The sequence below is a fragment of the Rhamphochromis sp. 'chilingali' genome (genome assembly GCF_963969265.1).
Source record: "Rhamphochromis sp. 'chilingali' genome assembly, chromosome: 18".
In the NCBI taxonomy this organism is placed as follows: domain Eukaryota; kingdom Metazoa; phylum Chordata; class Actinopteri; order Cichliformes; family Cichlidae; genus Rhamphochromis; species Rhamphochromis sp. 'chilingali'.
In genome coordinates this window covers 14409912-14426946 of record NC_137945.1, presented here as the reverse complement: position 1 = coordinate 14426946, position 17035 = coordinate 14409912, and the positions used below count along the sequence as shown (strand labels likewise).

The following is a 17035-nucleotide window of genomic DNA, read 5'->3' as shown; positions in this document are numbered from 1 at the left end:
GCTCCTGTGACTGACCAACATGTCATGGAGTGGGTGGGAGGTGTTATCCAACATTGTCTTTATCTTGGACAGCATCCGCCTCTCCGACACCACCTTGAGGGAGTCCAGCTCCATCCCCACAACATTGCTGGCCTTACGGATTAGTTTATTAAGTCTGTTGGCATCTGCGACCCTCAGCCTGCTCCCCCAGCATGCAACAGCATAGAGGATTGCACTGGCCACCACAGACTCATAGAAAATCCTCAGCATTTTCTGGCAGATGTTGAAGGACCTCAGTCGCCTCAAAAAATAGAGACGACTCTGGCCCTTCCTGTAAAGTGCTGTGGTGTTTTTAACTCCAGTCCAGTTTATTGTCAATGTGTACTCCAAGGTATTTATAGTCCTCCACAATGTCAACACTGACCCCCTGAATTGAAACAGGGGTCAAGTGTTTCCTGGTCTTCCTGAAGTCCACGATCAGTTCCTTGGTCTTTGCCACGTTGAGCTGCAGATGATTCTGCTCACACCACGTGACAAAGGAGTCGACCACAGCCCGGTACTCTGTCTCATCATCCCTGCTGATGCATCCAACCACCGCAGAGTCATCAGAAAACTTCTGAAGATGGCAGGTCTCTGTGCAGTGGCTGAAGTCTGTGGTGTAGAGGGTGAAGAGGAAGGGGGAGAGGACAGTCCCCTGTGGTGCCCCTGTGTTGCTGATCACCTTGTCAGACACACACTGTGGGAGACGTACATATTGTGGTCTTCCTGTCAGGTAATCAACAATCCAGGACACCAGAGAAGCATCCACCTGCATCGCTGCTAACTTATCACCCAGGAGGGTTCAGTTCAGTTCAGTTCAGTTCATTTTTATTTCAAACATTTCAAACATGTGCCTTCACAATCATTACAAAATATCATTCCATTATTTGTTTGAAAAGGAGTAGGCTGAAGTATTTACTTATTTGTCCCTACCCCCTCAAGTTTTACCTCTCATTCATTTAATTTTTTTTTTAAAATTAAACAAACAACATATGAAACATATAAACATATGACGTAAAACAAAACATAACATACATAAATCAAAAACAAGAAATTAGCAAGCCCCACCACAGTATAGTTTCTTTCATATGAAAAATACAGAATGTGTATATTTGCAGATACACAAGTTATGGAAAAACAACAAACCAAAACAAAACAAAAAAACAACCAAAAAAGAACCGCAACACCATTACCAGCAACATTACCGTCCTGGGTTAACCCCGTTTTCTTCATTCTTATACTTATTTAAAATTAGGTTTTTATATTTTACTTTAAACTGTTTTATGTTTTGACTGTCTTTTATTTCTTCTGTTAGACTGTTCCATAATTTAACTCCTGCAATTGAGATTGACATAGTTCTTAAAGTTGTTCTAGCACTTTGTATTTTTAAATTCCATTTCCCTCTTAAGTTATACCCACCTTCTCTTTCTATGAACAATTTACAGATTTCTTTGGGAAGCAATTTATTTCTGACTTTATACATTATTTGCGCTGTTTTAAGCTTCACCAAGTCTTGGAATTTAATAGCTTGCATTTTGACAAAGAGTGCATTTGTATGGTCCCTGTACCCTACATTATTTATTAATCTAATGGCCCTTTTCTGTATTATAGTTATTGTTTGTGTGTTACTTTTGTATGTGTTTCCCCAGACCTCTACACAGTAGCTCATATATGGCAGTAGTAAAGCACAGTATAAAATGTGCAGTGCTTTCTGATCCAACATATGCTTTGCTTTTCCCAGGACGGCAATGCCCCGTGCCAATTTCCCCCGAACATAAGTAATGTGTGGCTTCCAACAGAGCTTGTGGTCAATGATCACCCCAAGAAATTTTATTTCATTTACTCTTTCTAAATATACATTGTCAACACATATTTCTACTTCGATGTTTTTCTTTTGGTTTCCAAACAACATAAATTTGGTTTTATCGAGATTCAATGATAATTTATTTATATCAAACCACTTCTTTAATATCGTTAATTCCTGTGTGATCATTTCCAAAACCTGTGGCAATTCCCCACCTGCACACAGTATATTTGTGTCATCTGCAAATATTACAAACTTTAAAATCTCCGATACTCTGCAGATATCATTTAAGTACATAATAAACATTTTTGGACCCAGTACTGAACCTTGAGGTACTCCACAAGCTATATCCATCAAATTAGATTTATATTCATTTATTTGTACATATTGTTGCCTATTCCCTACATAGCTTTTTAACCATTCCAAAACCACTCCCCTAAACCCGTACTTTTCCAGTTTTTTTAATAGAATTTCATGATTAACAGTATCAAACGCCTTCTTTAGATCTAAGAAAACTCCGAGCGCATACCTCTTATTATCCATACATTCCGTTATCTTTTCCATTAAATCTATCAGTGCCAAAGCTGTTGATCTGTTGTTTCTGAACCCATACTGACTATCTGTCATTAATTCATATTTTTCCACAAAACTGTCAAATCTTTTTATGAAGAGTTTTTCCAGTATCTTAGAGAACTGGGAGAGTATTGACACTGGTCTATAGTTTGTAAAATTATGTCTTTCACCGGTTTTGTAAATGGGAATAACTTTAGCAACTTTCATTTTTTGTGGAAAAACTCCTTTTTGAAACGACAAGTTGAATATATATTTTAATGGTTTTACGATACCATCAATAACTGTCTTTACCGTTACCATATCAATATCATTCCAGTCTGTACTGGTTTTGTTCTTAAGTCCTCTAACCATGTCATAAATCTCTTTCTCTTCCACTGCTCTTAAAAACATTGAGCTACTATTCCTTTCAATATTTTCACCAGTGTCCCTTTCTATTCCATCAACCTTTATTTCTTCTGCCAGTTTTGGCCCTATGTTTACGAAGAATTCATTAAAGCCATTTACTATCTCCTCCATGTTATTAATACTTCTTGTCCCTTCTATAAAGTACCCAGGGTAATCATTATTCCTTGATTCATTTTTGATTATTCTGTTTAATACATTCCATATATCTCTTGTGTTATCTTTATTGTGTTCTAACCTTTTAATGTAATACTCTCTTTTACAGGATCTCATTATATTAGTTAATTTATTTTTGTAAGTTTTATACTTCATTTCAGTTTCTATTGTTCTCTTTTTTATGAATTCTCGATATAAGGTATTCTTTTTTTTGCTGGCATTTTGTAGTCCTTTTGTCATCCATGGTCTTCCTGCATAGTTGTGTTTCCTATTGATTTCAATTACTGGGCAGTTTTTATCAAGTAATGTGTTAAATGTTCTTAAAAATCCTTCGTAAGCTTTATTAACTTCTGTTTGTTCATATACAATATTCCAATCTTGCTTTAAAAGTTCATTTCTAAGACAATTTAAGGTCTTCTCTGTTCTTATTCTTTTGTAAATAATCTTATGTCCATCGTTGTTCACTTTATAATGGCAATTATACGATGCAAAGACTGGTAAATGGTCACTTATATCATTGATTAACAGCCCACTTTTTATCTTTCCTTCTATTATATTTGTAAATATATTATCTAATAGAGTTGCACAATGAGATGTTATTCTGGTCGGTCTTGTTATCAGTGGAAATAAACCTATGCTGTACATGGAATCAATAAATTCTTCTGTACTCTTATTATGATTTGGATTCAATAAGTCAATATTAAAGTCCCCACAAATAAACATTCTTTTCTGATTTATATTTGTAAATAAGTCCTCCATATTATCCTTAAATATCTCAATCTTAGATCCTGGTGTTCTATATATACAACTGACAATTAGGTTTTTCCTTTTTTCTATAATTATTTCCACTGATAAACATTCCATCACTCCATCAATAACAGTTGTCATTCTTCCCATTCTTTTGTACTTTAGGTTTTTATCAATGTAAAGTGCCACCCCACCTCCTTTCTTGTTGATCCTGTCTACATGAAGGAATTCATATCCATTTATTTTAAAGTCTTCTTCTTTTCCAGGAGTTATCCAGGTCTCCGATATGGCTATCACATTGAATGGCTGTTCAAACTGTGTTATGTAGTCTTTGATGGATTGAAAGTTTGCATATAAGCTTCGACTATTAAAGTGAACCATTGTTATACCCTGTTCTACCTTGAATTCCTTTTTAAGTTGCTCATTTGTATAATAATTGCATTCATTTGTTTTATTGTTAAAGAAATTACAATCAGGATCTATGTTGCTGTCATACATCAATGTCTTATTTTCAATATCTATATGAGTTGTTAGTTGAAAATTGTCAGACATCTGCGTTGGTTGTGCACTTGGACGGTCACATCATATTTAGCACTGCTTTGCATTTATCGGTTATATTTTTCTAGTTCCGTCATCTCTTTGATGACTAGAACCTTAGCCTGCTCTGGTGTTCCATTTAACTTAATGAATATTTTAGAGTCTGACGTCCAAGTTGACTGTATTTTCTTCTGTTTTCTTAATATTCTTGCTTGTCTTGCAATGTCTGCATTTTTCTTGATTAGGTGTTCATTTAAATAAACATTTGTACCTTTTAGCTTTCTTCCTTGCTTGAGCAGTTCTTTTTTCTGTTTTCTATTAACAAAACGAATGATAATGGCAGGTATTTGATTTTTTCTCGGAAGAGGATGGCATCCCTCAATATTTTTACTGTCCATTTCTATACCTTTGCTTTTAAAGAAGGCCATTACCTGCTCTTCCAAAGAGCGTAGCTCTTGCTCGGGTGGCTCCCCTCTCTCTGCTGCTGCTACCCGTGCGTATGTCTGATGCTTGGTTTCCAGTCCTGTCACTATCACATCATTTACTCTTGAATATTGTTCCAGATCTGACACCCGTCCTTCCAGCATAGCAATCTTCTTGTCCTTTTCCTCGCTCTGCCTTCTTAGTTCTTTAATATCATCCATTAAATTGAGTATCAGTTTTTGTTGTTTTGAAATTGTTGTTATTTCTTCAGACATAAAGTTTAGGGATTTCTTTATGTCCTCCAGTTCCTCCTCATTAACGTTGCTCCTCTTAGGCGGCATCTTAACGCTCCTGGGCCTGGTGGAGCAGGAGGATCCTGGGCCTAGTGGCTGCTGGAAGAGCCTGGGCCTGGTGGCTGCTGGAGGATCCTGGGCCTGGTGGCTGCTGGAGGATCCTGGGCCTAGTGGCTGCTGGAAGAGCCTGGGCCTGGTGGCTGCTGGAGGATCCTGGGCCTGGTGGAGCAGGAGGATCCTGGGCCTAGTGGCTGCTGGAAGAGCCTGGGCCTGGTGGCTGCTGGAAGAGCCTGGGCCTGGTGGCTGCTGCAGGATCCTGGGCCTGGTGGCTGCTGGAGGATCCTGGGCCTGGTCGGCCTGATGGTGTTGAAAGCACTGGAAAAGTCAAAAAACATGACCCTCACAGTGCTCGCCGGCTGGTCCAGATGGGTGTAGACACGATTGAGCAGGTAGATGATGGCGTCCTCAGTTCCGAGACGAGGCTGATAAGCGAACTGAAGGGGATCCAGGTGTGGTCTTACTATGGGTCGCAGCTGGTCCAGGATGAGCCTTTCCAGGGTCTTCATGATGTGGGAGGTCAATGCCACGGGCCTGTAATCCTGGGGGCCACTGGGACGTGGCGTCTTTGGTACAGGGACGAGGCATGATGTCTTCCACATCACCGGGACCCTCTGCAGACTCAGACTCAGCATAAACAGTTTATGAAAGACTCCACACAGCTGGGGGGCACAGGTCTTGAGGACAAGGGGACTCACTCCGTCTGGTCCAGCAGACTTGCCTGAGTGAAGTCTCCTCATTTGCATCTCAACCTGGTATTGAGTGAAGGTGATGGGTGGGGGAGGGGTGTCAGGAATCTCACAGGAGGCAACATGTGAAGAGAGAGGCTGGCACAGTGGTGTGGCTCTGGATTCCAGGCTGACTACAGGTGAGGTTGTGGGGGTGGGAGCAGACACTGTGGTGTCGAATCTATTGAAAAACAGATTCAACTCGTCGGCTCTATTCTCACCTCCCTCAGTTCCCCTGCTGTTGGTTGGCCTGAATCCAGTGATGGTCTTCATGCCCCTCCACACCTCTCTCATGCTGTTCTGCTGGAGTTTCCACTCCAGCTTCCTCCTGTAATTGTCCTTAGCCTCTCTGATCTTGTCCTTTAGTAACACCTGGACCTTCCTCACCTCCTCTTTGTTGCCCCCTCTGAAAGCCCTCTTCTTGTTGTTGAGGAGGGCTTTGATGTCCTTAGTCACCCACGGCTTGTTATTTGGGTAACAATGAACAGTCTGAGCTGGAACAATGGAGTCGGTGCAGAAAGTTATGTAGTCTGTGATACACTCAGTAAGCCCATTGATGTCCTCGGCGTGAGGCTCACAGAGTGTTTCCCAGTCGGTCACCTCGAAACAGCCCTGTAGTTCTGCTAAGGCCTCCTCTAACCACCTCCTGACAGTCCTGGTGGTCACAGGTTCCCTCCTCACAATTGGCACATAGCGGGGGGTGAGGTGAATCAGGTTATGATCTGACCTACCAAGTGGGGGGAGGGAGGAGGAGCTGTATGCATCCTTGACGTTAGCATACAGTAAATCTAAAGTTTTCTCTCCCCTGGTGGGACAGTCCACATATTGTTTGAATGTTGGTAGTGTATTGTCCAGTGATACATGGTTGAAGTCACCCGAGATCACAATAAAGGCACTTGGGTGCTGAGTCTGTAGCCGAGCTATGGCAGAGTGGATAGTGTCACATGCAGCTGTGGGGTTAGCAGAGGGGGGTACATAAACAGCCACCAAGATGACGTGAGAGAATTCCCTGGGTAAATAATACGGCCTGAGTCCAACAGCACACAGTTCAGTGTCCGGGCAACAAATCCTTTCTTTGATTGTTATGTTGGCAGGGTTACACCACCGGTTGTTAACTAAAACAGCAAGCCCACCTCCTTTCCGCTTACCGCTAGCGATGCTGTCCCTGTCCGCCCGAACAGTGTGGAAGCCTTCCACGGAAGCATTCTCATCGGGAATGTCCTGGTGCATCCATGATTCGGTGAAACACATCAGGCTACACTCTCGGTATTCCCTCTGACTCCGTACCAGTGCTGAGAGCTCGTCGATTTTAATTGCCAACGATCGCACATTACCCATCACGATAGACGGCAGACACGGTTTAAACCTCCTCCTCGCTTCGAGCCTCCGCTGTCTCACCGTCACCTTTTTTCTTCTCTTCATATATGTTACTAATGTACTTCAAATGAGACAGTTGGTCACAAATATAGGAAAACACCCATCTTTCTGTTGCTTTTTTCCCTTCAAACAGTCATTTTCCTTTCCTGCTGCACTGAGAAATGGCCCAGAGTATTAATCAGCATCCCCCAAAGGCGAAACCGGAACGTTACTGCTTTAATCACAGCTGAGATAGTATAGATTAATTCCTGTGCTCAGCTCACAGCTTTCAGAATCCTCATTACTGTGTTATTGTCCTCATTATAAATCTTAGCTCCGCCACACAGAGGTGACCTTCACTCTGACCCCTTTACCAACACCAGTTAATTTGAACCTTGAGAAACGCCGTCCACTCCTCCTTGTAAAAACCGATGACGTTTTTAACACTCGCCGTGTCAGGTGTGTGCAGAGGAGAGAGAGTGCAAAAAGGAGCACGTTCTTTGCACTGTTGTTGGCACGCAAGCGGGAAAACACCTTCTTTGTTTGTGTTTTTAATCAACGTAAAGGTCCAAATGCGTCATGTTCTTACACCTGACAAGTCTCAGAGGAAGAAAGAGCCTCTACTGAACTATAAACTAATTTTAGCGTCTAAAAGAAAAGCAGACTTCCCCTGGAACATGTCGCCTTCCTCGCTTCTCTGGCGGCACTCCTCCTCCTTGACCCAGAATATCTTCAAGGTTCACCTTGAACTGAAGAGAGCCTAACGAGATGTATCGTCTCGACACGTCTATCTTGACACAATTCTGACTTCATTCCTCTCATAAGCTGCCGACATTTGTCTGGAAAGACACAGGAACAGCCAGCCGCCGTGCTCCCAACACACTCCTCTGAGCATCTGTTGAATCACAAAGAAAATCCACCCTCCGCCTGTTATCACACCAGCCGTGGAAGCAACCCAAGCCATGGATACACAGCCTGCTTTGTTTTACGTTTTTTTCCTTGCACTTTCAAGGGTACAATTGTGAAATCAACTAAAAACTCAAAAATACCAGTTTCCCAGACTATCTGAAAAACAGCGTCGCTCGAATAGCTTATCAGTCTGCGATTCATGTCATCCTGAAAACAAGACTTCCAGCAGCTGTGTGGCTGAGAAGAGGTCCTTTACAACACCGTATGCGCTTTATTAGCGAGAATCAATAGATATATATTATATTCAGCAACAGATGATGGCAGAACTGTTAATGTCAGATCAGTTACACTCGTACTGAATGCTGCAGCTGTTGAGTTTATTAATTTGGAAAAACAGGCTTTGCAAATAGCACACCAAATGCTTATTTAACCATCATGTGCTGCCATGTGCACGAAGAGGGGGATGTACTGCACAATGAAAACTCATCCAATAAATGGTTTGCCATTTATTAGATGAGTCAAAGCCCTTAGTGAATTGTAGAAGGGCTCCTCATACGAAGTGTCAATAAAGGCTGAGCTGAAGGCCGGCGCTTCGGCCTGACACTCCACCAGACCAGTCAAGATGACTCAGACATCCTGAGAGAAACGAAAAATGCACTGTGACCTTTACTGAGAGTAGGAGAGCCATCAAAGCCGGGTTTTTATTAGTCTGGCAGTCATATTAGTTCTCGTCCTTATATGAGTTTTAACTTAATTAGCAATTTTGGTGGCAGAGGAGTTTTCATTACTAGAAAACTCATATACATACATGCATGAGGTGTTTGACTATACCTTCTTCTGCTTTGGCCCAGAGTAAAATATCTTACAGTGAAAATCTGTTGCAGATATGTTTGTGCAGAAGAAGGTCTTTGATCACTTGTTTGCTCCCTTAATGTGTTATCTAGTAGCTTAACACCTGTAAACATAACTGCCCACACTGGCACTATGAACTTGTTGTGGTTTAATTCAAAGCACCAAAGAGAACCTCCCAACTCCTCTTCTTCATACTTTTTTGTCAGCAGCAGATATTTCTGCATCAAATTTACATTTTCTTCGTCCATGTATTTATGGAAGTATTGCCTACTTGGCATATCCAAAAGGAGTAAAAGGTTGTAACAGAACAATTTTAGGGTCAAGATGAATGAATGAACTTTATCCACATTCATTTTCAAAAATGCGCACGTCAATTTCAGGGGCATTCCCACTTTATCTGACGGGTGGCTGCTGTGTGCGAGCTAATTCGAACTACTGACAAGGACCTCTGGGGTGGGTGTCGGAAGTTGTACTGGTGTTTTTCAAGGAATTATCCAATAAATAATATGACTTTCTGTGTAGTTAATTGTACTGACAGCTAGGGGTGGAGGCTGTAGCCCCAAAATTATATCACAAAATTTCAAGGAAATTTGCAATGATGATAATTATGGTGAATGCAGTTTGCAGGCAGCAGCATTTATTAGTGCAAATAAAATAAAGGGCGTTTTCCATCCTTCATTTCCAATGAGCTGCTGTCAGTGATGACAGACTACCTCATCTGAACTCGCATCTATTGCCACAAGCAGCAGCAGTATTATAGTGCAATAGTAGTGACACACCATTATTTATAGTGATAAAGGATACGTCAAAAGCAGAAATGTAGCCCAGGTAGTGTTTTCTCTGGAAATTTGTAAGTATAAAACAACAGCTTAACACTTTAGTGTAGAGTAATTAAAGTCACTGAACTTTGCAACTCTTATATTGTCACATAATGCTGCTTTTCCATCATTTAACTGCATCAGTAATTCCCATCCATCGTTTGGTCTTTCTGTCATATTGAGTGCAGTGAGTGAGCGCTCCAGTGACACTCTGCTGAGTCATTTGTTTACTTTTGGGTCGCACATCACCGTCTGCTAGCACCTCCTCGTGTGTCTTCATAGCTTAGTGGTACTCCTGGTGTTTTTTGTTTTTTTCAAGTGGTGAAACGAGTTTGTTGTTTCCACCTTTATCAGGAACAGGTTTTTTTTTAATAGTGTACAAAGTGTAGCCTACTTTGTTGGAGGTTGATGAAGCAGTACCGCTCAAGACTGGCACCCGCTCTCGCTCTCAGATGTTCTCGGGCTTGTGTCATTGTGTGGGCTATGAAACAAACTTGTGGTCTTGATAAACCACTGATATCATAATATTACACTTTTTTTGACCATGTAAAAATGTATTTATACCAGTATGTCTGGGGACAATATGGTACGGCACAGGACGCTCTAGTTTTTAAGTGAAATTTCTGTAAATTCTAAATAAAATTGTCCCCAAAAATTAAATGAAAGCAGCCAAATTATTAAAATTGAGGCTTAAAAACGTCCAAAGCGTTTCTACTGTGTGATGACTGGGTTGATCTTTCATATACAGTCTATGGCAGGGGTGGGGGAACTCCAGGCGTCGAGGGCCGGTGTCCTGCAGGTTTTATATGTGTCCTTGATCCAACACAGCTGATTTAAATGGCTAAATTACCTCCTCAACATGTCTTGAAGTTCTTCAGAGGCCTGGTTATGAACTAATCGTTTGATTCAGATCTGCTGACCCAGGGTGATATCTAAAACCTGCAGGACACCGGCACTTGAGGCCTGGAGTTCCCCACCCCTGGTTTATGGTAACGGCTTCAAATACATTGCACCTGCTTCTATAGAGGTTTTGCATACTGCACTGGTGGACAAGTTAATGTGGCATTAACTTCATGGCAGTCACTGCTGAAGTCCCAGTCACGCAGACCTACAGACTTGTCAGTGATCACCCCCTGGCAACCACCTGTTGCTATGGAATGATGTGTTTTCCCCAACTGGTGGCAAAAACATCCTTGTGTTTGCTTTGGTCGCTAGCACGTTGCTGACGTCATAGTTTGAATGGAAGTGACTTGTCTACTAACCCTGTCCAGCTACTCTCCGAACTATAGCAAAACAGTGAAAAGTGAGAGTGGAAATGGCGAGTCAAAGTTGTGCCGACCTGTTTCAAAATTCATTTGACACTTTTTTGAGTTTTTAGTTAGCAAGTATTTGCAGAGAAACTAAGAGAGAACTACAGACAACCACAGCATTCTGCAACCAAAGCAATGTCAAGAGGTTTTTGCTGATTTGCATTGTTTGCCACCCAGTTCACCCAGTGACACCGAGCAGCCTCCAGAAACCGCTGCCAACAGGTTGGGGGAATGCACATTTTGTGCCCTAGTGCCACAAAAAAGAAGACATCCTAAACCACGCAGCATAAAGGATGAAAAAAGACAACTTCCACTGAAGCAAGATGTCCTGCTTGTGGATGCAGACTTCACCATGTTCATAATCTGTGCTGTAGTAAAATATCAATCCTAATACTGCTGCACATTTCGATCGCCTCTGTTGATTTATTACCACTATGAGATGCTTGATTACCACTCAGTCCTGATATCTATTGGATGACAGAGGGCTGTGGCAAAATACATACAGCTCAGCAGCCAGTTAATCAAATCCCACTTGTCTGGGTATGTTAGGCGGTGGCTGCTGAGAGCCAGCTGTAAAGAAAAAAACAACAGACAGACAGTGCAGCCTTAAAGCACATCTCCAATGTACACATTGGAGAAAGGTCACATATCAATCAATATATCCTCTAACACTCCTTAATTTGTGTGTAAAAAGTGTGTTGAAGGGGGGAGTGGAACAGATTTGCTCAGAGGCTGTCACAAGCCCCGCGTGTCCATGTTAAACTCTGCTCAGTCTGATCTCAGTGTTCCTGCTAGATTTGTGTGTGCATTATTAGAATCGCAACAACACCTCGATAGCAGCTAGACTGCTCTGCTTTCCCTTTATTAAATCCTCGGAGCTGCTCATAACCTTTAAAGGATTAATATTTCTTTCTTTTATTATTTACATATAGCAAATGTTGCTGAAAGTACATTTTTTTCTCATAAACAGCACCTGCAAGCTGGAGAAAAGCTACCTGCGTAGCTAACAAACACTGGGATTTTTTCAGTAGTTGTATTGGGATTCTTGTCACTGCCAAACCTCTGCAAACAAAGCAGAGATGCTGAACAGAATTTTAACAACAATCCTGATGGAAATACTGATCGCAAGGCACTAGAGTGTTTCTGCTAATTTTCTATTGGCTACAATCTGTGCTGGAGTCAATAAATTCATTATTTAAATTATGTTTTTTCTAACTTTGTGTAAACAAGGCATTAACCTTTCAGCACTCTTCAAATAAAGATGAATAGTTGCCAATCCTTTGATAAAAATCTTTCTGCCTCTTTCATCAATTACGAGCACAGCAGGCCTTCGCGTACACTGAGGCAAAATTAAAGTGTAAGAGTGCTGTTAAGCTTTTTAAATGCCGCTGCCTTTTGGTTAATTTACAAGTGCTGTGCTTTTGAATTACATCTCACTTTCAAGGCGGCAGACTCAAGGCTGGTTAGTGAGTCACCTTGGTGGGAACAAGTTGGAAACGCGTTAACCAGTCCATGACCTCTCCCAGTCTTTGGAAGACCAGAGCGTCCTCCCAGAAGAAGCCGCTCAGACGTCAGCAGCTGGGTCAAGGCAACAAAATGGCACGCCGTGTGAGCGAATCTAAACCAATCGAAAATTTTAGTGCACCACAGAGACGACGAACAGCAAATACAGGAGGAATAAAGGGTTTAAAGTTTCAATAGTGATGGGTAATGGTGGCATGTTTTAGGCTATTTTAGGCATTGTAGCTGCCAGGAGAAAACAACATTTAACTTTGGGGAAGTTTACTTTTATCTTCTTTAGGATTCAAGTTTTGCAGCCAAAATAGTTCAGGTTAGAAAACAGAATTGCTGTAATTTAGTTTAGCGTTCTGCCTTTAAGCTGATTAATTTAGTAAATTACTACAACACGAACCCACAAAACATCAGTTAAAATGCTTCCTAGAGTTGGCTTTATACTTTCTTTAAAGTATTTGGGGAAAAGTCCATCTACCAACAAAGCTGTTAGATGGATTAACTAAATTTTTCTTATTTACATTTCATTTACATTTGTAGTCATTCAATTTTTATGCTAGATGCATTTCTGACTCCACAGTTATGTTGCAACCAATTCGTTAAGGCTTAATAATTATGATTGTAAACCCTCCACAAGTTAAAATGCGATTTAAAACCACTAATATTTACTAGATATTGCTTCTCTTCCTATCTGTAGACAGTATAAAACATGGATGTAGCTCCTCAGTTCAGAACAGCCACAAACCTGCTGATGGCAATAGCTGTGGTTGTAAAAACACTTCTAGTCTGTTGGAAAACAGCTTTCAATCTTGACATCTAAAACACTTTTCTGCTAAGTTCATGGGCCCAGTCACTCGTTTCAGGACATAATGAAAAGAAAAATTGTCTTTGTTATAAATCTTGGCCATAGTATGTTGCAAAACGGATGATTACCTGTGCATCGAGCGAAGCAGCAAAGAATGAGTTTATTCTAATCTTGTGTTTCTGTTTTGCTGTTGTTATATTATTACCAGTGGTGGGAATCCAGAATCAGTTTAAGTAGGTTCAGAGGTGTCCAACCATCAAAATCCTCTGCTTCCAAGCTTATCAGGCCCTTATTACAATGCTGGCATGTTTTTCTGCCAGTTGCATTGATTCATTGATTAAGCCACAGAGTGTACAAAAAAGGTGCTTTCAGCCAATAATGACGCGACCTATATGGACAAACATACTGGGGCACCTGCACATTTCACCTGCTGGAGCTGCTCCGTCATTGAAACCCATGTAATGAAGTTCCCAACACACAGTTTTGGTGCTGATGTTAAAGATTATATTATTGTCTCTATTTTCTGTTTGAACTCTAGAATCTGGTTAGATTTTAGTTCTTGCTACTTTTCTAATCCATTGCCCTGTAAATCTTTTTCTAGATTACTTTATATTTGATTCCCTGCATTTTAGTTCAAATTAGCCTTCCTGGTGTCATCGCATACATCGCTGTCAAGTGTTTGTCTCTGTTATGCAGTTACTCTGTTTTACTGGTCCTCTTGAGTCATTACTTTCATTTCCTTCAATATTGAATCACTTTCAGCTGTGTCTTGTTACCCCGATGTTTCCAGTCTCCCCGATTACCTCCAATATTTAATTAAAGCCCCCGTTTTCCTCAGAATCTAGAATCGTAAGGCGTTCTTGTCCATCCATCTTTGTGCGTGGGAAATGAAATAACATAAATTCTGTGGTACTTTTATTTATTTATTTTTTTCTACTTTGTTTTGTTTTTTGTTTATGAAGTCTGCATTCGGGTCTACAACCTGCAAACCTTGACAACGTGATCTGCCACTTTGTGGCTCAGTTGTTGTGCTTCCTAAACACTCCTACTTTGCAAGAATATCTCTTACAGCTGATTGTGAAACATCAAATCTCTAGAGATGCAACGTTGGCCTCCTACCACAGCACCATACTCAAATTCAGTGGGCTCTCTACAAAAACACATTCTTTCACAATGTTTGTAGAGGCAGACTTCATGGCTTGGTACTTGATTTTATACACCTGTGATAACGGGACTGAAAACACCTGAATTCAAAGATTAGGTGATGTTAGCCAGATACTTTCCCCCCCACATAATGCAGCTTAAACCTGCATTCTTTCTAATAGCTAGCAGTGGGGGACTTGTACAGCTTTACTTGATCTATGACCTCAGTAACACTCCCCCGATAAGTCAATGGTCTCGTCACCAGTTTTAAGTCTTCTTCTTTGATGTATTAAACATTTTTGTCCTATTTATTGAAAAACAACCAAACAGGCTGTGCCTACCTAGTGATGTCATAGTGCCATATCAGTCTTTTATATACAGTCTTTGGCGTGCGTCTTCTTTTCATTCTACAAAGAACATTTATCAGGAATCAGTAGTTGAGTTGACCTGTATGCAGAATCGATGAAAACACTAATGATCACTAATGCTCATCTCTTTATTCCCACACAGCAAATAATAGGTTTGGATAACTGCTGAAGTGTCTCAGGGGTGGAGTCTTTGAGCCAATGTGGAAAATGTTGTGCGTATGGACATAAATTCACACCACTACTTAAATATCACAGCCATTAACTGCATTTTCAGAGCTTGTAGCTGCAGACTTATTTTCTCCGTCTGGCTTTCATGTGCTCTCAGACATGCAGGATGTATACACCCACACACAGCGTGCTCTCACCGTCTCTCCCACACAAACACAACGATGTGGTTATTTTTAGATCAAGACACACATATATTTATATATATATATATATACACACACATATGGAGAGAGCTTTACATATGCTATATAAATAGAGTCACATCATGAGTGCACTTTGATCCAAATCTTCCCTATGACATGGCATAATCCGCAGTGGGGCTCATTAAAAACAATAACCATCCCCAACTCTCAGCCACACTCTGACAATGGAGACCTCATTCACACACACAGAAAAACACTCTGAGAATTCAATGAGAGAAATGCACTCGGGGAATATGAGCACTGACTCATTCACAAGAATTTGAAGAATAAATTAGCCAACTTGCAGAGAGAAAAACCCAGTGAACAAAAGGGTAAGTTCTGGGCTTTCCATATTATTGTATTTGTTAATCTGATCACTTAGAATATATGTGTTTATATGAGAAAATAAGACAACAGGTTACCAAAGGGCTTCCTCCTGTTCTAAATATACAGAATATGATGCAGCTCAGTGTCTGTATGAATCATCAGAGCAGAAGAGGCGACCAGAGACCTATATTCGCCTCTAGCTCATGATAAAGTTTATGAAAATATGTGCTCCGCCTCCTGATGCTGGATCAGTACATCTGATTTTTTTTTCAGTGTAAATGAGCTCACACACTACTGAAGCAGGAAAATGAATCATTTAATCTCTCATATGTCTCATTAAACGGACACAATTATCACTGCGGCTGCTCCAATACATCACTCTTTGGACATCTGCCACTCTTTTCTTTCAAATCACAGAGCAGTGTCTGAGGCAGGGCTGGAAGAACAAATCAAGGGTAATGAAAATTTACCTCAGCCAAGTCTGAATATGAAACATAGCGATATGAAATATGCCCTCTTTTCCCGGGGAGCATATAGGATGTCATCAAATATTTAACTGAGTTTAAAATTGCATGCTCCTTAAGGGAACGTGTGAGTAATTTTTATGTGCTGGGAAACTGTTAAAGGAATATGAAATGGGATGCATTGCTAGAGATGAAGGAGGTAAAAGGTGGTCACACATACAAAAAGTGTGCAGGAAAGATTGTGTCCATGAGGCCTGAGAGGTTATGTAACTTTTCCCTGTTCAGGTTTCATCCAGTCTTGCCCACGGCACAGGTAAGTTTGCACCAAGACGGTGATACACTGTTTGCAAATACCGACATTATGAGTCTCAGCATGCATTAGGAACTTTTCTGCAAAGAGAGCAACTGTTTATATTAGAGATCGAGCCAAAAGAGGGCAACTCGGGAGGATTTAGCACCACGGACAGAGCCTGTGAGCGTACATACAAAAGAAAAACAACTAAAAACCTAAAACACATGATATGTTACAAAAAAAAAAAAGCAATAACAGAAAGTGGAGCACAGCTGCTTACCAAATTTTCTGTCGGCGAGGGCAGGTGAGGAGCAAAGGCTGACAGCCAATGCCGCGAAGAGGACGGGACACCAGACTGAATCCATACCGCTCCTGCCTATACTCCAATCCATCGCTCACCTCCGCTAAAACAGCATGTTGTTTAACCCCAAACTCAAAGTGTCGGCCGCTCGGAGGAGACTCACAGAGAGAGCATGTCGGAGGGCTCAGATAATAATAATAACAATACGGAAAAAACGGGTAGAAACTGGAGCCGAAGTGGCTAAACGGCAACACAATACAGGCGTTGTTTCAGCACCACAAACAGCAACCAGCCTCACGGAGGAGCCCCTCCTAAGTTTCTGACGTCAAACACACATGGTGAGGAGGGATGATGCGTGCAGCATGCAACCGAGCCGGGAGGGGTGCATGGATGGAAAGGAGAGATGTGAATGATCACTGCCCGAAAGGCT

At 41.2% G+C, this 17035-nt stretch overlaps 1 protein-coding gene across 2 annotated transcripts in view; it reads right to left on the bottom strand.

Annotated features, from left to right (window-relative positions):
• The window catches only part of ptprn2 (protein tyrosine phosphatase receptor type N2), a 163424-nt gene extending 146555 nt beyond the window's left edge, over positions 1-16869 (bottom strand). For both annotated transcript variants that reach the window (XM_080864736.1, XM_080864737.1), the window contains exon 1: positions 16585-16869. In XM_080864736.1, coding sequence (XP_080720862.1) covers positions 16585-16696 — 112 coding nt within the window. In that variant the 5' untranslated portion in view covers positions 16697-16869. The remainder of the gene's footprint in view (positions 1-16584) is intronic.
• Between the last annotated feature and the right edge of the window lie 166 nt (positions 16870-17035).